This window comes from Oncorhynchus mykiss, chromosome 19, assembly GCF_013265735.2.
Source record: "Oncorhynchus mykiss isolate Arlee chromosome 19, USDA_OmykA_1.1, whole genome shotgun sequence".
NCBI classification, from domain to species: Eukaryota; Metazoa; Chordata; class Actinopteri; order Salmoniformes; family Salmonidae; genus Oncorhynchus; species Oncorhynchus mykiss.
Genome location: NC_048583.1, coordinates 40,059,938 through 40,077,934, shown reverse-complemented (window position 1 = coordinate 40,077,934; position 17,997 = coordinate 40,059,938). Strand labels below are relative to the sequence as shown.

The 17,997-nt window shown below is 47.3% G+C and overlaps 1 protein-coding gene across 14 annotated transcripts in view; it reads left to right on the top strand.

Annotated features, from left to right (window-relative positions):
- syne2b (spectrin repeat containing, nuclear envelope 2b) overlaps nucleotides 1-17,997 on the top strand; it is a 142,854-nt gene that overhangs the window by 20,045 nt on the left and 104,812 nt on the right. For 12 of the 14 annotated variants that reach the window (XR_005037720.1, XM_036954795.1, XM_036954792.1 and 9 more), the window contains 34 exons: nucleotides 251-364; nucleotides 569-706; nucleotides 948-1,112; nucleotides 1,209-1,321; nucleotides 1,413-1,581; nucleotides 1,714-1,810; nucleotides 1,990-2,189; nucleotides 2,363-2,527; nucleotides 2,644-2,781; nucleotides 2,909-3,010; nucleotides 3,235-3,411; nucleotides 3,688-3,846; nucleotides 3,947-6,946; nucleotides 7,037-7,171; nucleotides 7,612-7,737; nucleotides 8,209-8,405; nucleotides 9,494-9,575; nucleotides 9,661-9,776; nucleotides 10,001-10,124; nucleotides 10,220-10,534; nucleotides 10,736-11,331; nucleotides 11,434-11,592; nucleotides 11,729-11,879; nucleotides 12,022-12,180; nucleotides 12,309-12,476; nucleotides 12,623-12,724; nucleotides 12,909-13,103; nucleotides 13,352-13,559; nucleotides 14,220-14,332; nucleotides 14,601-14,803; nucleotides 15,019-15,126; nucleotides 15,239-15,509; nucleotides 15,594-15,923; nucleotides 16,114-16,443. Coding sequence is in view for 13 of the 14 variants with exons in the window: in XM_036954795.1 (XP_036810690.1) it covers nucleotides 251-364; nucleotides 569-706; nucleotides 948-1,112; nucleotides 1,209-1,321; nucleotides 1,413-1,581; nucleotides 1,714-1,810; nucleotides 1,990-2,189; nucleotides 2,363-2,527; nucleotides 2,644-2,781; nucleotides 2,909-3,010; nucleotides 3,235-3,411; nucleotides 3,688-3,846; nucleotides 3,947-6,946; nucleotides 7,037-7,171; nucleotides 7,612-7,737; nucleotides 8,209-8,405; nucleotides 9,494-9,575; nucleotides 9,661-9,776; nucleotides 10,001-10,124; nucleotides 10,220-10,534; nucleotides 10,736-11,331; nucleotides 11,434-11,592; nucleotides 11,729-11,879; nucleotides 12,022-12,180; nucleotides 12,309-12,476; nucleotides 12,623-12,724; nucleotides 12,909-13,103; nucleotides 13,352-13,559; nucleotides 14,220-14,332; nucleotides 14,601-14,803; nucleotides 15,019-15,126; nucleotides 15,239-15,509; nucleotides 15,594-15,923; nucleotides 16,114-16,443 (8,925 nt within the window). In the remaining variant the exon portion in view is untranslated. The remainder of the gene's footprint in view (nucleotides 1-250; nucleotides 365-568; nucleotides 707-947; nucleotides 1,113-1,208; nucleotides 1,322-1,412; nucleotides 1,582-1,713; nucleotides 1,811-1,989; nucleotides 2,190-2,362; nucleotides 2,528-2,643; nucleotides 2,782-2,908; nucleotides 3,011-3,234; nucleotides 3,412-3,687; nucleotides 3,847-3,946; nucleotides 6,947-7,036; nucleotides 7,172-7,611; nucleotides 7,738-8,208; nucleotides 8,406-9,493; nucleotides 9,576-9,660; nucleotides 9,777-10,000; nucleotides 10,125-10,219; nucleotides 10,535-10,735; nucleotides 11,332-11,433; nucleotides 11,593-11,728; nucleotides 11,880-12,021; nucleotides 12,181-12,308; nucleotides 12,477-12,622; nucleotides 12,725-12,908; nucleotides 13,104-13,351; nucleotides 13,560-14,219; nucleotides 14,333-14,600; nucleotides 14,804-15,018; nucleotides 15,127-15,238; nucleotides 15,510-15,593; nucleotides 15,924-16,113; nucleotides 16,444-17,997) is intronic. The other 2 variants (XM_036954796.1, XM_036954794.1) reach the window with 2 other exon arrangements.

Below are 17,997 nucleotides of genomic sequence, written 5' to 3'. Positions count from 1 at the left end.
CATCTTAAAATCATCAACTCATGCGAGAGGGAGAGAACTTTACATACTAGAGTTGAGCTCCACCTTACTCCACCTTACCCACTAATACTTCACTTCCCATGTGAAGAGGTTCTTTGAAAGGTAATCTTCAGGCTACATAGAGTGGAAAGGGTGTTTTGAAAGTTTAACGTTAGGTTATGGGTAGGGTTAGTGCTTTATTTTGGTTCATAATTTGTCTGATAACTCATTCGTCTTTTTGCTGTGACTCAAGACCACAACCAATCAGAAGACCCAGGAAGTGACCTGCTGGCTGTTGCAGGCCTATCAGGAGTTACTGGAAGGCTGGGACTCCACAGAAGGCGAGAGCTATGCAGAGAGATACCATGTATGTAGTACTGTACAGTATGTGGATGCTGCTAGTTGGATTACAAGTTGGACTGTCTATCTTTTATATGGTTTAGGGGGAAACATTTGCATTCTATTCAAGTCTGATACTTAAATAGTGTTAACCTCACAGCACTATCTGAGAGCTTTTCCTGTTTGCGTGCATGGGTCTGTGTGTGTGTCTATGTGTTTGTGTGTCTTCCAGGTGTTCCAAACCTTTGTGGTGTCCTTTAACGAGCAGCGTCGCCCCGTGATGCCTCTTCTGACAGCCATGAAGCGCACCCCCCAGCTGAGTGAGGAACAGAGGAACCTCAGGGGGGCTTGGGACGCCCTCGCCGAGAAGGTCTGCTCACTCCTCACACTGGTTATCTTACACACTAAGTCAAATCACATGATGTCCTGCAATATAATTTAATTATCTTGGTGTACTGATAAAGCATGATATTCCGTGTTGATGTGGTTTCGCAGTAATCATCTATTTATGCTTTTACAGTGTACACAAATATATTGTTTTGTGTGTGTGTCTGAGTATGTTTTTTCATGTGTTTGCTTGGTTACATTTCTATGGGATTGTTCCCGCCCAGCTGCGTGAGTATAAGACAGAGCTGGACCTTAGTCTGCCTGCTTCCCTGGACATGGTGGGCCGCTGGCTGCTTAGGGCTGAGGGGGCGCTGGCTGAGGAGGAGGGGGACCCTCAGGACCACGCCCGCGCCGCCGAGGAGGCCAGGGAGAAACTGGATCTGCTCAAGGTAATATCTCACAATCTGCATCACTAAAAAAAGTTAATTGCCTCTTAACCAACTTGTAACATTAGTCCTTTCAATCAAAATGTATATTTTTTATAGACATCCCTGGACGAGATGCCCCAACAACTTAAGAACTTTCAGAAGTTCCAGAATATGGATGAATATGGAGCCATCCTGGTGCCTACTGACAAACTGGAAGAGATGAAGAGAAGGTGTGCACTTGTCTACCTGTTTTTCCCATAACTGTAGCGTGAATGTCCGAGAGAGCCTCCAACAACCCACCTCTCTCTACCTCCTCCTCAGGTTCACCAGTGTAAGAGTCACTGCCAAGTACCATGGGATCAAACTGGAGTACCAGGAGCATCGGCACACAGTGCTGGACCTGCTGGGCCAGATCAGCAGCAAGCTCCGTGTCTGGAAGAGACCCTACATATCCCAGGAGGCTGTGCGTGTGCTGCTGCAGGACTGGCATGTGAGTAATCTAGTTTAATGACAGAGTTTGACGACTTTCTGTAGACAAGAGGCAAACTGGATTCACAATAGTATAAGTTATAGCCGGCCTATATGAAGTCATTGACTAATCTCTACATTTGTTTTCTCACAGGAGTTAGTGGATAAACAGGACCTACCATCCTTGCTGGAGGGGGCTCTCCTTAAATTGAAGTTTGTTGCAAGCAAATATACTAGCAAATCTGCCCTAGGTAAGAAGACTGCGTGTGTGTGTGTGGTAATGTGTTCTAATTCAATACGTTCTGGTCCAAAATACATCGCCAAAGAAAGAACTGTGTGTACCAGTCTTTCTAATGTTCTTCACAAATTGATTTATTGATGGTTAATTGATTGGTTGATCTAAGAGAGGTTTTCCTGGCTGTTCCCCCAGCTGCAGACTCCAAATACATAATGTGCCAAGTGAAGGAGTTGGAGGAGGAGGGTGCTGTGGCTCTGGAGGGAGTGTCTACGGTGAAGAGCACTATGGGCCGTGTGCTGTCTGCCTGGGACTCCTACTGTGACTGTTACAGCTCCCTGCAGGCTTGGCTGGAGCAGGCCTCAGCCTCCCACACGCTCGCACAGAGGCCAGAGGTACAGACAGAAACCCTCCACTAATCTGCAACCTTGTCCACAATGCAGGGGTATACCATGCCTGCTCTTAACAAACCTATTGCCATTAGTTCCCCACATGTGTTCCTAAAGAACAAAGTGTTCAAAATTATTATTTTGCAATAATGATGATGAGGTGTTTGTATGTTGCTTAGGTAACATCTGAGAGTATGTCAGAGTGGAGTTCCCGCCAGGCCCATCTGAATGAGGTAGGGAACTTCCTGGTCCAGCTGACTGACCCCATGACCAGCCGAGCTCTGGCAGATGACCTCTGCAAGCTCAACCTGCATTGGGCGGACTTTATCAAGATAACACAATTTGTAAGTCAGAGATAACACTTCCATTACAAAGTGAGAATGCAATGTTGTTATGCTCTCTAGTTCAATTTCGGTGAAAATTGTGTTCAGTTCAAAAAAAGCTGTTATTTTGCCCCAAGGCTGTTGTAGCTGTGCCCAGCGGAGCTGCAGCCAGACCCCAAGACCTCCAGGCCCTCTTCAGAGAGGCCACCCAGATCCTGAAGGAACCTGTAGAGGCCATGTCTGGGCCCCTGAGGACCTACACGAAGAAACTACAGGTACACTGTTATTACAACATTATTACAATGGTCTCAGAGTTTTCTAACTATAATTGATCCTTTGGTATACATTTTCTTCCACAACACAATGCATTTTAATGGTGCTGTCTATTTTGACCTTGTTCAGTTCATGATGAGGAAGATAAAGGAAGTGGATATGGATGCCCTCTCCCCCTCCACAGAATGCTCAGCTGAGACTCTACAGAAACTGAAGCTGGCTTTACCTGAGGTGAGGATGATGACTTCCTTCGTATATTTACTTTAAATATGAAAATAACCTTTTTTTATGCCTACGGTCCTGTTTCTGGTCTGTGGGTTCTTAATATCGCGTGGACAGACTACATAAACACAATCGAGCATCTGACCAAATTACGTAAGATTTTTGTTTGCGGTAATGAATGTGTACGCTGTTTGTTTCTATGTGTGTGTGTGTGTGTGTGTGTGTGTCTGTAGGTGATGCAGACGCTGGTTGAGGCTGAGCAGGTGTGTGTGGAGCTGCAGCACAGTGTGTCTGGTCTGGACTGCCGCCTGGCAGAGCTCCTGCACTGGGAGACAGAGGCCCGGGACCTCTACCAGATCTTGAAGGCAGGAGAACGCAGGGCTTTACGGTGCCAGGACCCCCGCGCCAGGGTAAGACTTAGACAGGGGCCAATAGTAACATACTAGACTAAGGAAAACATCATATAAGTGCCAAAGGAATAAGGTAAACAGCAGTAGCTTTACTCGAATAGTTAGCTAGCCTGGTTAGGAATGTAGTAACAAGGTATGTAAGCATGTTCAACACAGGGGCTAGACAAGCATTGATAGTTATGTGCTGGGTGAAGATCAGAGTATTACCTTGTTTATGAATATTGTCATTTACTTTTGTAATTTAGTGGTGCTCATAGTGTTTGCTGTTCTCTCCAGGTGCTGATCTCTCGTGGGCTGCAGCTGGAGGGTCAGGTGGTGACTGAGGAGCAGGATCTGCAGGTGATGGTGATGACAGGACAGAAGAACTCTCCCCTCCAGTATCTCCTTGTCTCCGCCATGCAGGACAGAGTCAGAGCTGCCGTGGCTCAGTCACAGGCCAGTATTCCCTCTCTCACATCTCTTATCACTTTCCTTTTTCCTTTATTGACCTTGAGAGAAATTGTGATTGACACAGCTATCTTTGAATTAATTACAGGAGGCAGTTGGGATGCTGAGCTCTCTGGGAGCCAGAAGAGACAGAAGCCAAAGCCCCACAGAAGACCAGCCCCCACCCAAGATCTTCATCCAGCCTGAAGAGGGGACTCAACCCGAACAGTCCCTATCACTCTCTCTTGCCAGGCATGCAACTCAGGCTTTTGCTCAATTAGCATCTCAGCCTGATGTGAAACCACAGCCCCAGTCCCAGCCTTCCCCTACTCAACCACAAGCTCAAGCTCAGGCCCAACACCCACCAATACCACAGATTATAGTCCAGGAATACAGAGAGAAGAAGGCAAGTCCCAGTCCTCCACTCCTGTATTCCTATGCACAAGCTGTGACTCAGTCAAAGGGCCGAGCACAGTCACCTCCAGAGCCACAGGTTGCTGCCCAGAGCAAAAAACACTCTCCACCCCTAACCCAGAAACAACCACTAGTGCAGCAACCACCATCTCAACAACAGCGTCCAACTCAGCAACAAGTACTCTCTCAGCAACAAGTACTCTCTCAGCAACAAGTACTCTCTCAGCAACAAGTACTCTCTCAGCAAGTACTATTTCAACAACAGGTTCTATCTCAACAACAAATATCTGCTCAGCAGCAGGTTCAAAGCCAGAAACAGGCCCAACAATCAGCACAAGCCCAGAAACAGACTCCATCTCAGCAACCGGAAAAGACACAGAAGCAGCCTCTAACCAAGGAAGAGATGCTGAGCTGGAAGAAGCAACCTCAGGCCATGAAGAACCGACCCTGGCTCCAGAAGAAGGTCAAGGATCAGGATCAGGCTTCAGCCCAGGCTCCATCCCAAGCTCCAGCCCAGGCTCCATCCCAAGCTCCTGCCCAGGCTTCTAATCAAACACAGGCTCAACAACAGCCAGAGAAACCAATCATGTCTCAAGTCCCTGTCCAGGTAGTTCCACAGCCTGCAGGAACACCCAGGCCCCAGCCTCAGGCACAAGCCAGGACTATGTTTCCTTCTCAATCACAGGCCATGTCTAGTGCTCAGGCTCTACCCCAAGCAGGGCCACAGCAAGTCCCCCAGGCATATCTTTATGGCCAGCCTCCTGCCCAATCTCTGACCCAACCCCAAGCAAAGACCAAGAGCCACACTCAACCTAAACCAACGGCCCAAGCCAAACAGCAACCCAAGACTATTATCCATGCTCCATCCCAAACCATGACTCACACTGAACCCCAGCCCATAACTCAATCTCAACCTGTGACCTACTCACAATCACAGATGCAGGCCATGTCTCAATCCCGGATGACTCAAGAGAAACCCCAGCCACAGGTCCAGAAACCTCAGCCACAGGTCCAGAAACCACAGCCACAGGTTCATCAACTGATGCATCCACAGTCTCAAGCTCAGGCCCAACCACATGCCCAAGCATGGGCCCCAGTCAGGCTGCCACAAACACTCACTGAGACGCACCGGCTGGGCCTGCATCCACAGGCCCAGTCTCACCCCCAGGCTCACCCACAACTCCAGGCCCAGCCTCACCCTCAAGTTCAGCCTCACCCTCAAGTTCAGCCTCAACTCCAGGCCCAGCCTCACCCTCAAGTTCAGCCTCACCCTCAAGTTCAGCCTCAACCCCGGGCCCGTCCTCAACCTCATGTCCAGCCTCACCCCCAGGCACAACCTCACCCTCATGTCCAGCCTCACCCCCAGGCTCAGCCTTATCCTCAAGTCCAGCCCGAGGCCCAGCCTCATCCTCAAGTCCAGTCGCATCCCCAGGCTCAGCCTCACCTTCAAGTTCATCCTCATCCTCATCCCCAGGCCCAGCCTCAATCTCATGTCCAGCCTCAACCTCAGGCCCAGCTTCACCTACAGGCCCAGCTTCACCCCCAGGCCCAGCCTTACCCTCAAGCTCAGTCTCACCCCCAGGTCCAACTTCATCCTCATCCTTATTCCCCTGCTCAGGCTCAACCCCAACAATGGGCCCCAGTCAGACCCTTCAGCCCAATTTACCCTCAGCCAAAGGGTCATCCCCAGGTAACCCCAGTCAGACCTGAACCACGGCCACAAGCCTATCCTCAGCCCATCATGGTCCAACGTCACCCTCTTCCTCAGGCTTGCCCACTAGGTCAAGCTCCACAGCAGCAATGGGCCCCAATCAGGCCAGAGCAAGCCCCCCAGGCATATCTTTATGGCCAGCCCTATGGCCAACCTCAAGCCCAAATACAGCCCCAAAGCCATGTTCAACAGCAGCCTCAGGTGAGAGCTTACAACCTTACCAATGTTAAGGCCCAGCAAGGCCAGTTCCAACAGCAGCTATGGGCCCAGCCCCATCCCCAGCCTCAAATTCAACCCCAGCCATATTTCCAGCCTCAGCCACCTCCCCAGACCCAAATTCAACCCGCAACCCATTTGCAGCCTCAGCCCCTCTCTCAGACTCATTCTCAGTCCCAGATCCAGACCCAGCTCAAACTTCAGCCTCAGCCCCACTCTCAACCTCATTCTCAGCCCCAGATCCAGCCCAAGCTTCAGCCTCAACCCCCCCCTCAGCCACAGCCTGAGCCCCAGATCCAGATGGCGCCCAAGCCCCAGACCCATATCCAGCCTCAACCCCACTCACAGCCCCAGACCAAGCCTCAGACTCAGCCCCAGCCCATGATCCAGCCCATGCCCCAGCCCCAACCAGAGCCACCACCCCAGCCCAGTATCCAGCCCCAGACCAAACACCAGCCACCTCCCCAGCCCAATATCCAGCCTCTTCCCCAGGTCAAGCTTCAGCTCCAGCCTAAGACCCAGCCCCAGGTCCTTTTCGAGCCTCATCTCCTTCCCCAGTCACCACCAGATTCCCCAGAGCTCCAGATGAAACCCCCAGCTCTGGCCCAGGCCCCACCCCAGGCTTACACCGAGGCCTATGCCAAAGCTCAGGCCCTGGCCAGGAACCAGTTTGAGGAGGCCAAGCACTGCCTGCAGGAGCACATCCTGGCTGCCATTAATGTCTTCAAAGACAAACACATATCTATCGAACAAGTTTCAGTTAAGGAGGTAAGAAATTTGAATACTTTTTTTGGGTTTATAGTTGTTCTAAAGCTCCGTTATTACCCAGTCTAATTGTGTTTGTGTTCCCTCAACCAGGAGACCCTGAGGACCCTGGACCCTGAGCTGTTGAAAGTGTTCCTGAGGGCAGCAGAGGGTATGGAGGCCTTCTGCACCATGCCTCAGCTCAGAGATATGGAGTTCTTCACACAGTCTGTCAGGACCCAATGGGAGGTAGGGTGTGTGTGTGTGTGTGTGTGTGTGTGTGTGTGTGTGTGTGTGTGTGTGTGTGTGTGTGTGTGTGTGTCTGTGTCTGTGTGTGTCTGTGTCTGTGTCTGTGTCTGTGTCTGTGTCTGTGTCTGTGTCTGTGTCTGTGTCTGTGTCTGTCTGTGTGTGTGTGTGTGTATTTTAGGATGTAGAGACTGCATGAATTTGTTTTGCAGATAGCAAAAGCATATCATTCTGTGTGTATGACCATCTTGTCCCTAATTATATTGAATTCATTCTACACGGCATGTCTGTGTGATATTCACTTGGATGAAAATCTGTTCTGAATCTTTTTGAATTTACTCCACTCTGTTTTGTTATTCGTATGAGCAATGAAATTCCTAACAAGCATGCTGCTGTATGTCATCAGATTAAGTTTGCGTATGCTTTTGGTTTTTGTCCTGTAGGCTGTGAGAGCTGAGACAGCGGCGTTTTTGCAGCATTTACGATTTGAAATGAAGAGAAAATACTTTAACACAGCTGCCTTGCAGTGTGAGATGCACTTTAACTCAAAATTAGCATCCAAAGCGAAGGTAAAATAACTATAACCTAACACTAACCCCATTGCATGCTCTGGTGGACAGGTGCATGAAAGAACTGGTGTCAAAACTGCATGCACATTTTTGGGGGGTCTTCTGCTCTCTATTCATCTATTGAAGTTCTATAAATGGTAACTAAGCAATATCTGCTTCCTGATGCTAGATCAGAGAATTTCATATAACTAATGGGTTGATTTGACATTTTGAAGGCGCTGACTTTTAACCCGATTTGACTGAATTACAACTTTCTGGTTCCACGAGTAGCTCTCCTCTCCCCTTTGTTGAGTTAGGATTCTGGTCTCGGGAGTTGCAAAAGACAGTTATGTAGTAGGCAATAACTTCCAAAATGATACTCTGCTGGGAGTTGTGGGTTGTTTTCAAACACCTGTGGGTTGTTGACACCTGTTGGGTCGACAGTGGCAGTACATCAGACACCTGTAGACTGATGACTCTCTTGCGCTCCAGGCGTGTTTCTCTGCAGAGGGCAGCCTAGCCCAGGCTGGGCAGCACCTGGAGGCCCTGAAGGAGCTGTGTGACACCCTGAGCCCCGAGGATGCCCACCGTCTGGCCCAGGCTCAGCTCAGGGAGTGTGAGAAAAGACTGGCCGCCATCCAGCGTCAGTTCAGTGGGGACAGGGATACACCACCCCCCGACACACCTGGGTGAGACACAGAGGAGAGAGACAGGATTAGGCCCATTAGACAGGATTAGTTGGCCGCCTGGGGCGGCAGATTGATGAGGGCAGCATTTTCAGAGCTAAACTGACCAAGACGCACCTCCAACAACACATAACACCTAACACCTAACATAATCCTGCCCAAAAACAATGACAATTTCTCTCACCCAGTGACATATGGGCTATTTAGTTGAGCACTGATGCTACCCCGTGATAAGCAGTGCCCACTTTGTCAAAGGCGATGGGCGGAAAATATTTAGCTTGTCCAAGCCCCATACTCCTCTGCATTATGTTGTTGGAGAGACGCACTGCTGTGGCGCTCAACCAACGTTCCGTCAAAAACAGAAATCATTTAGCTTATAGACTATGGTAGAAAGAGTTTGTGGCGTTGTCTGTAGCCTACAGGCTGGAGAACACATTTATGACAATGTCACACTTTTTACATCATGGACATTTCTCCGATCAAATAGCCTAACCTAGCGCACAATCAAATAAAAAATGCTTTTCGATTTGAATATGACATGTTAACAAACAATATATCCTAAAACAGGACAGGTTAAAATAAAATGGACAATATAGAATAGACAATCATACTACTCGCAAATACTGTCTGGGAGATTCACCCCTGGGCTAAATTGTCATTATGATTAGTGATTTCAAGTTTGTACATTTTACAAGATGCATCATAGTTAAAAATAAACTACTTTTGCATTTCTCACTGTGTAAACACATGGATTCTATTTGAAAATAGAGTTGGGTAGCTGATGCAGAGCTTAAATAGCCTAAATGATTAGTCACAGTAATCAGGACCAATAAAGCCAATGCATCTGCTTGTTTTACAAACGGTAGGCCTACCACATAGATGGACATTCATAAAATTCCATTCGGGCCACACAGTGTAGGCTACACTATTCTAGTTTTGCAGGGGAGGAAGGCGGCAATTTGTTTTGTCTGCCTAGGGTGGCAGAACGACCAGGGCCGGGTCTGTGAACAAGACATTAGCTTCAAAATGTATGACTGACAATTGCAATTGCAATACTTGACTGGATTGTTTTTTCAAAACATTTCCAATAGAATTCCTCTTGACCTGGGGAAAGATCTGACCCCACAGAGGGAATCTACAGTGCAGAGTGACAAACCTCCAGGCCCAACTGAGGTAGGACCTGGTACCTATAGTACCTATGATAAAGACACATGCACTGATTTAAGAAATAATGTATCTGATCATTTCTCTTTTGTAGGTTTCACAAGTTGTTGTGAAGACAGTGGTTGTTGAGAAGAGGGTGATTGACGAGAAGGAGATTGACAAGCAGGCAGTCATAGAGGAGGATCCTGCCAAAAAGGAGGCATTAGAAAGGTAGGCTTGCGGCTTGGTGAGTGTAAGGCTGGGTGCAAGTCTATTCTTGCCTTAATCAACTCTGTTGTTTTTTGAATTACCAAACAAGGCAATGATCATTTATTTTTTAATTCCAAAACAGTCTGGAACTTAGGCTATGTTGATTGCACTAACCAGCACTGGAAATATCACAATAAACCTCAATTGATCAGTTTCTTCATCATGCTGACTAATTTCTCCCTCAGATATGACATTACTAAGAAGACTGTTCAGGCTCAACTAGCCAAGATCGAGCAGAATTCCCAGAGAGACCTGGCCGCTGACTCAGTCTCTCTCAAAGACCTGCACACACGTCTACAGGAGATACAGGTACACTGCATATTACTTGACCTCTTAGTTCCACGGGCCTTTTAGTTGGAAGGTTTTTGTCTTTTTCTATGAGTGATTATATTTCTTTCATCCAGACATTGTGCCAGGACACAGAGTCTCTGTGGCCTGAGTTTGGCCACCAGTGTTCTCAGAGCTCCCAGTACAGTGGGGAGAGGGGTGATGGTGGTGTGAGTGTGGAGCACGACCAAGCTGAGCTGATGAAGCAGTGGAGAGGCCAGCAGTCAGCTCTGCATAGGAGAGGCAGCTCTCTGGGGGCAGCTCTGAGACAGATAGACTCCACAGAGCACCACGTTGTTGACTTCTCCGAACGCCTCGACTGCTTCATCAGAGAGCCCAAGGACATCAACGCATTTACACTGGCCAACACCAACATCCTGACGGACATCAAGGTACACAATACGGCTTACCTTTAAGGAAAGAAATACCCAGTTAATATTAGGATTTGAGTTGACTGATTGGTGTCATTTAAAGATAATAACTGGATCCTTATTAAATAAATTGTAATGTAATATATACTATATCCCAATAATAATCACAAACTCCAACATTCAGTACATTATCTTTATAGTCTCTCTCTCTTTTCTCAACAGGCCCTGGATGAGAGCATTCAGAGAGAGCTGGACCAGCTGTCTAGTTTTGACTCTGATTCCAGTGAGCTGGAACCCAGTGATCGCTCTCCTTTGACCCGTGTGGTCAAGACCCACAGAACCAGTCTAGACAAGCTGAGACAGCAAGTCCGTAAGAGCGAGGCGGCCGCCAGGGCCCTGGACCGCTTCCTCATGTCCCTGCGCACCGTAGAGCAGGACATCTCTGGAGTACAGGGTGCCCCCTGCAGCGATGCGTGGGTATTGCAGGACTGCCGCTCCAAGCTGGCCCTGATCAGGCAGAGTGTGGACAGTCTGGGGGACAAGGCCCCCCAGCTAGACTTGCTACTCCAGGGGGCCAGGCTGTCTGTGACTCGGGACGGTGCCCCAGCCTCCTGCCTGGACATGGTGTCTGCCTTGGTGCTGCGGCTTGAGGAGGCTGACGGCGGTCTGGTCAGCCAGCAGCACAGTGTCCAGAGGGAGCAGGAGATGAGGGGCCTGGGCCTGAGGAGGAGGACTCTGCTGGCGGAGCTGAGGAAGGTGCAGGAGGCAGCAGAGAGACACGGACTAAAGGAGCCAACCATGCCTGCTGTGCAGCAGAGGTTTGTGTTTGTGTTTGTGAGTTGGTGGACCTTTGAGTGGTCATTATTCATTTTTTAAAGTCAGAGACTTATTCCATATTTCCTCTTTATTTATTTGTTCAGGCTGCGTGTCCTGTCTGACCTGGAGAGCCAACTGAACTCCCAGCGCTCTGAGCTCCAGAGACTCCGGGAGGCCCACTCTCAGGGCCAGGAGGGAGAAGGCAATCCCCTGGAGGAGCTGAAAACCCAGTGGGAGGACACCCAGAGAGCTGTGGCTGACAGGTGGGCAGGAAGAATAGAGGGATAAATGTGTCTACTATTAGAGGAATAGAGTATACAGATCTGCGAATAAAGCAAACTGACAATCATACATGTTCAATAATATTTACATATATCCCAATTTTTGCTCCCTTTGCAGACAGGAACAGTGCAACATCCTGTTGGAACTACTAAAGATGTTCCAGAGCTGTCGCAGTTACTTAAGCACCACCATGCAGAAGGCGGAGCAGACCATCAGTGAGCAGGCCTCCTACATGGGCAAGGAGAACCTGCAGAGGCTTATAGCTAAGGTAACACTACTTACTGTACATACACCTCTGTCAGAGAGAAGTTGCCCCTGTATATACAGTACATAGCACTAGATGGCAGCCACTACCTTAGATTCATTTTCGGCCTTAACAGTCTGTTATATTATAATATGTGTTTCCCCAGGTCCATGGTATAAAGCAGGATCTGAGTGGCTTGGGGACAGGCATGGAGGATATCAGGGGGGTGTGCAGACAGCTGCAGTCCCATCTGAAGAAGATCCCTGACTGTAATGAGACTCCATTTGAGGCCGAGGCTGATGGACTGGTGGACCAGTGGCTGGATGTAAAGAGCAAAAAACAATACATTATAGTACACTGAACTACACCACACCAAACATTACACGCATGCCCACACACACACGTCACAGTGACACTTCACAGATTGACACTGTGTGTTTTTGGGTGACCCAGGTGACAGAGAAGACAGACTCCTGCTTAGATAACCTGCGCATGGGGCTGGAGCTGTGGGACAAGCAGCTGATGTTAGGGGGAGAGGTGGACGGCTGGGCGGGGGCCAAACTTGCCCTGTTTGCAGAGAGCCACCCCTTCCAGAACGAACAGGAGGTCCTGACCATGAGGGTAAGACACAAGACAATCCCTATCACAAACAACCATCCTATATTATCACCACTTAAATACTTGTCTGGTTCAGTAATGCTTGTTTGAAGTCATTAGTCTTCTACAGCAGTCTATCTGTTTTAGTGACATTGTGCTGTTTTCCTCAGGATGAGATCCATGCCCATGAGGAGAACATTGAGCGTTTCCACAAGAAGTCCATTGAGATCCAGGAGCTTCTTCAAACCCAAGAGGCCCCATTGGAGCTACAGGTGAGTTAACTAGCATAACTATTTCCAGAATACAGGTAGCTCTATTTCATAGTATTTACTGTAAACATGATACATGTTATTGGAAAGGGTGAAATTCTAGAATGGAAATAATTTTCAACTTAACTGACCTACCCTCCCCAACACACCCCATGTCATGTGACCCCCCCCCCCCTTTTCACCTCAGGTGATGGAGACCCAGCTGAGGAAGAAGATGGATCAGGTGGACGAGCTATTCTCCGACAGCACTGATGTCTTCCAGGAGCTGATCGCTGTAAAGAGACACCTGGCAGAGAAGATGACAGAGTGCCAGTCTGCCCTGCACAACATCCAGTCCTCTCTGGGCATGCTCAGTATGCCAGGAGACCAGGCCCAGATGCAGGTACTGTACATCCTCCTCGTACTGCACAACGTTCATTAAACTAAACTCATCTGACAACTAAATGACAAAACTCACCTGCCATTGTTTATACTATGTGAAATGTATAATTCATATGAGTAGTTCAGATGACTATTTTGAATGACACAAACAAACTCCTATCCAGACAAAACATATCTACCCACATAGACCAGAATATAACCTGACTGGTCCCCGTGTTGATATTGAACATGATTTCTCTCATGGTGTAGGATCTGTGTGAGCAGCTACAGGCCCAGGAGGAGCAGGCAGGGTCAGTGCTGAAGGAGGTGGGTCTCATGTCCAGTGTGGCCAGCCCCCAGGTGCTACAGACCCTGTCTATAGACTGCACCAGGCTCAGAGAGAACATCTCACACACCAAATACATGATCCACCAGAAACGGGAGGAGGGAGAAAAGGGCCTCATCAAGGTCATCAAAAGTAAGGAATTATTGTTAATTGGTTGTTGCTTTCATTTAAACTTAGTTTAAGACCGGGGTTCTCAAACTTCTTTGGGGCCGGCGACCCCTTTTGTGATAACAAATTCATCAGGGAGTTTCACTATGACTTCTGCAGTGCATGGCTGGACAAACTAAGTCTCGAGCCCGAGGAAAGGACATTAAAAAGGGCCGCCTCTTGGCATCTGAGAAGTTTTGCAGTTTTCAAACAAATTTGCCATTCTACACATTGTGTCATGGGGCAGAGAGGTTTTGGTTGTTGTTGCAGATTTAAAGCTAATATCTTCTAATTCTACACATTTTTCAATGAGACAAATACAAAACGTTGTGTTTTCAAGCGTACATTACAGTGCACTTAGGAATAGTATTGAGTTAAAAAATATATATAATTGGTAGAGTACTGTGTATACCAATATCCCTGTGAGCCTCCCAGACCCATGTTGCCCAGGGTTAAGAATATCAATTGTAGATTAATAATATTATATTGTATTACACATTAATGGATCCCTTGGCCAAAAGTCCTTTATATGTTTTTAGTAATATTTATAAAAAATCTAGTTTCATTGAGTAGTTACTTGGTTTAGTCAGGTATCAGTTCCCCCTAATTTTTTCAATACTTCTTTCGTCATTTTCCCTTCTTCAGATGAGAGCCATTTGTTTGAAGAGTGGTTCCAGGACCTGCAGTTGTCTGTGAACGAGTGCTTTGAGAACCCAATGTGTAAACAGGATGTGGAGGCATCCATGAAAAGACTGGCTGTGAGTAGCAGGCTGGATATCACATCTTACAGAATCATCTGACTATGTAAATGGACATAAGGGGAGGATGAGTTTTGGTCTTGATCAAATCTTTTGATCTGTAATCACATGGGTGAACACAGTGTTGGTTGGGATTGACTGAATTCTCTCTATTGAATCTCTATTTCACTTAGAATATCCCAGTACTTTCTTGACATGACTGATACATTGCTTGAAACCCCAGCATCAGCTCTGTCTGAGTTATAATGTCTCTTTATTTTTCCTCCAGTGTTTCCTGGCGTCTAAGGATGGTGAGAAGCGTCTGGGTCAGGTGAGAGAGCACCTGGAGAGAGGCAGAGAGCAGGTTCCGCCAGAGCAGCTGGCCCACCTGAAAAGCTGGCTGGGGGAGCAGGAGAAGGAGCTGGCCACATTCAGAACCCACTGTCAGGGCAGACAGAGCCAGCTGGACACTGTCCTCAGAACCCTCAACAGGTAATCACTATTACCACTAAATACTATACACTCCTATTCCTAACAGTGTTACTATACATCATTACTACTATACACTGCTGTAAGCACTGTTATTACTAGGTGGCGCCACAATGATACTGAAGGGAGCAATGTAAGCAATTGGTCATTTGACGATGGGTCATTATCAGTCGCATGCGTCATTTTAGTCAACATGGTGTCTTTCTTGTGTTCTTCAGTCTACAGCAGGAACATGAGCGTTTCCATGACTGGCTTCAGGCCTGGGAACACAAGTCAGTGGAAGGAGAACAAGTCAACAACTTTCTCAAAGATCTCCACAAAGAAAGGTGAATTGAGTTATTGCAGACTTGCTCGAGGGTTAATGTAGAGCAGTGATGTAGTGTTGTGGTGGTGTGATGTAGTGAGTAGTGGTGATACATTGTCTTCTCTTTGATCCAGTGAGAGAGTGGAGGCCCTCAGTGAGCTGTGTTCGTCGGTGCGGAGGCAGGGTCTGAGAGGGGACAGCCTGCTGACTGACACTGACGACCTCCTGCAGCGCTACCGGTGCTTGGAGGCCAGACTGCAGCAGCAGGCTGAGACCCAGAGAGTCCTGGAGGAGACCAGTAGGAGGTTTGATACCCAGACTGACAGCACCAGGACCTGGGTTAGAGACCAGCAACAACGACAGCATCACCAGATCCATAAAGAGGAGAGAATACACACAGCACAGGTATGTCAATAGGAGATGATGGAAAACTTCATTAAAAAATATTAAGAGGACTCCCTTAAGATGTTCATGTGTTTTACTATCCAGGCCATTCTCAGTTCGAGACCTGAAGGAGACTCTAAGCTGCAGGACTTGAGGAGACAAGGTCAAAGTCTGTGTGAACATCAGGACCTGGAGGAGAACAGGAGACGAGAGGTTCAGCAGACAGTCAGAGACATGGAGGAGGAGTGGAGGAGAGTCCTGCAGACTGCTGAGGAAACTCTTACCAAAGCTGAGATGCAGAGTGCTATCGAAGGCCAGCTGAGAGTGTTTGACTCCCAGACAGAAAGTACCAGGACCTGGGTCAGAGACCAGCAGCAGCAACTCCACTCTCTGGGCAACCAGGCCAAGACTGAGGACCAAAGACACACAGCACAGGTCAGTCTCCAGCTGCTACAGACACGTATGGTACACTGTCTGGGTGACAAACAGTGGCAGTTAGTTTAGGGTTAACGTAAGAGTCATGGCATGGGCCCTGGTTTGGGATACAGTTTTGGATATGCCTTTGGTCAGTAGTCAATTAGACATACTTAATGTACTTATTAAAAAAATATGTGTTTCTTTTCAGACCATCCTGAGTTCCAGACCTGAGGGAGACTCTAAGCTGCAGGACTTGAGGAGACAAGGTCAAAGTCTGTGTGAACATCAGGGCCTGGAGGAGAGCAGGAGACGAGAGGTTCAGCAGACAGTCAGAGACATGGAGGAGGAGTGGAGGAGAGTCTTGCAGACTGCTGAGGAGACTCTTACCAAAGCTGAGATGCAGAGTGCTATCGAAGGCCAGCTGAGAGACTTGGAAACCCAGAAGGAGAACTCCAGGGCCTGGATCAAAGGCCAACATCAACGCTTACTTTCTTTGGGCAGCCAGGCCAAGACAGAGAACAGAATGCAAACTGCACAGGTCAGTCTACAGTTAATGGTAGACATGGTTAGTGTTTGGGTCTGAGCTACAGCAGGGCAAAGCCTAGGACTTGAGCTTAGGCTCAGTTTTGGACTAAGGTTGTTATGAATGTTTATTTTCGTGTCAAATCGCCAATTGGCAACCCATCCCTTCTGGGATTAATTGACACATTAACAAGCATTACAATAGTTTACTGTGGTAATTCAATGATAATTCTTCTTCCGGTGTTCTCTGCTTTGCTCATCGAATAAAGAGTGAAAAATCAATACAAAATAGTAAATAAGGTTATCCAAACTGTAATTATACATACATATACGCATTCATATATACACACACTACCATTCAAAAGTTTGGGGTCACTTAGAAATGTTCTTGTTTATGTAAGAAAAGAAAAAACATTTGTCTATTAAAATAACATTAAATTGATCAGAAATACAGTGTAGACATTGTTAATGTTGTAAATGATTATTGTAACTGGAAACGGCAGATTTTTTTATGGAACATCTACATAGAAGTCCAGCATCCCGGAGTTGCCTCTTCATTGTTGACGTTGAGGCTGGTGTTTTGCGGGTACTATTTAATGAAGCTGCCAGCTGTTTCTCAAACTAGACACTCTAATGTACTTGTCCTCTTGCTCAGTTGTGCACCGGGGCCTCTCATTCCTTTTTCTATTCTGGTTAGTGCCAGTTTGCGCTATTCTTTGAAGGGAGTAGTACACAGCATTGTACCAGATCTTCAGTTTCTTGGCAAGTTCTCGCACTGAATAGCCTTAATTTCTCAGAACAAGAATAGACTGACGAGTTTCAGAAGAAAAGGGCTTTGTTTCTGGCCGTTTTGAGCCAGAAACAAAGAGTATATCTGGTGTATCTGGTGTGCTTTCTGGAATAAATGCAAGCGTATATCTTGGTTGCAAGTGCAATAGAGGATACAATGAGTTTCAGTCTCTATTTCTTCGAGGTCACAATAGCGGAATAGTCTTTCCTCTTCCATTTCACTACAATACCGACCTGTTTCAATACGTAGAGCCAATATACCTGATCTCATCTGTTTCAATACGCAGAACCAATATCCCTGATCTTATGTTTCAATTTGCAGAGACAATATCCCTGATCTTATGTTTCAATACGCAGAGGCAATATCCCTGATCTTATCTGTTTCAATACACAGAGACAATATCCCCGATCTTATGTTTCAATACGCAGAGACAATATCCCTGATCTTACCTGTTTCAATACGCAGAGACAATATCCCTGATCTTACCTGTTTCAATATGCAGAGACAATATCCCCGATCTTACCTGTTTCAATACGCAGAGACAATATCCCCGATCTTCCCTTTTTCAATACGCAGAGACAATATCCCTGATCTTACCTGTTTCAATACGCAGAGACAATATCCCTGATCTTACCTGTTTCAATACGCTGAGGCAATATCCCTGATCTTACCTGTTTCAATACGCAGAGACAATATCCCTGATCTTACCTGTTTCAATACGCAGAGACAATATCCCTGATCTTACCTGTTTCAATACGCTGAGGCAATATCCCTGATCTT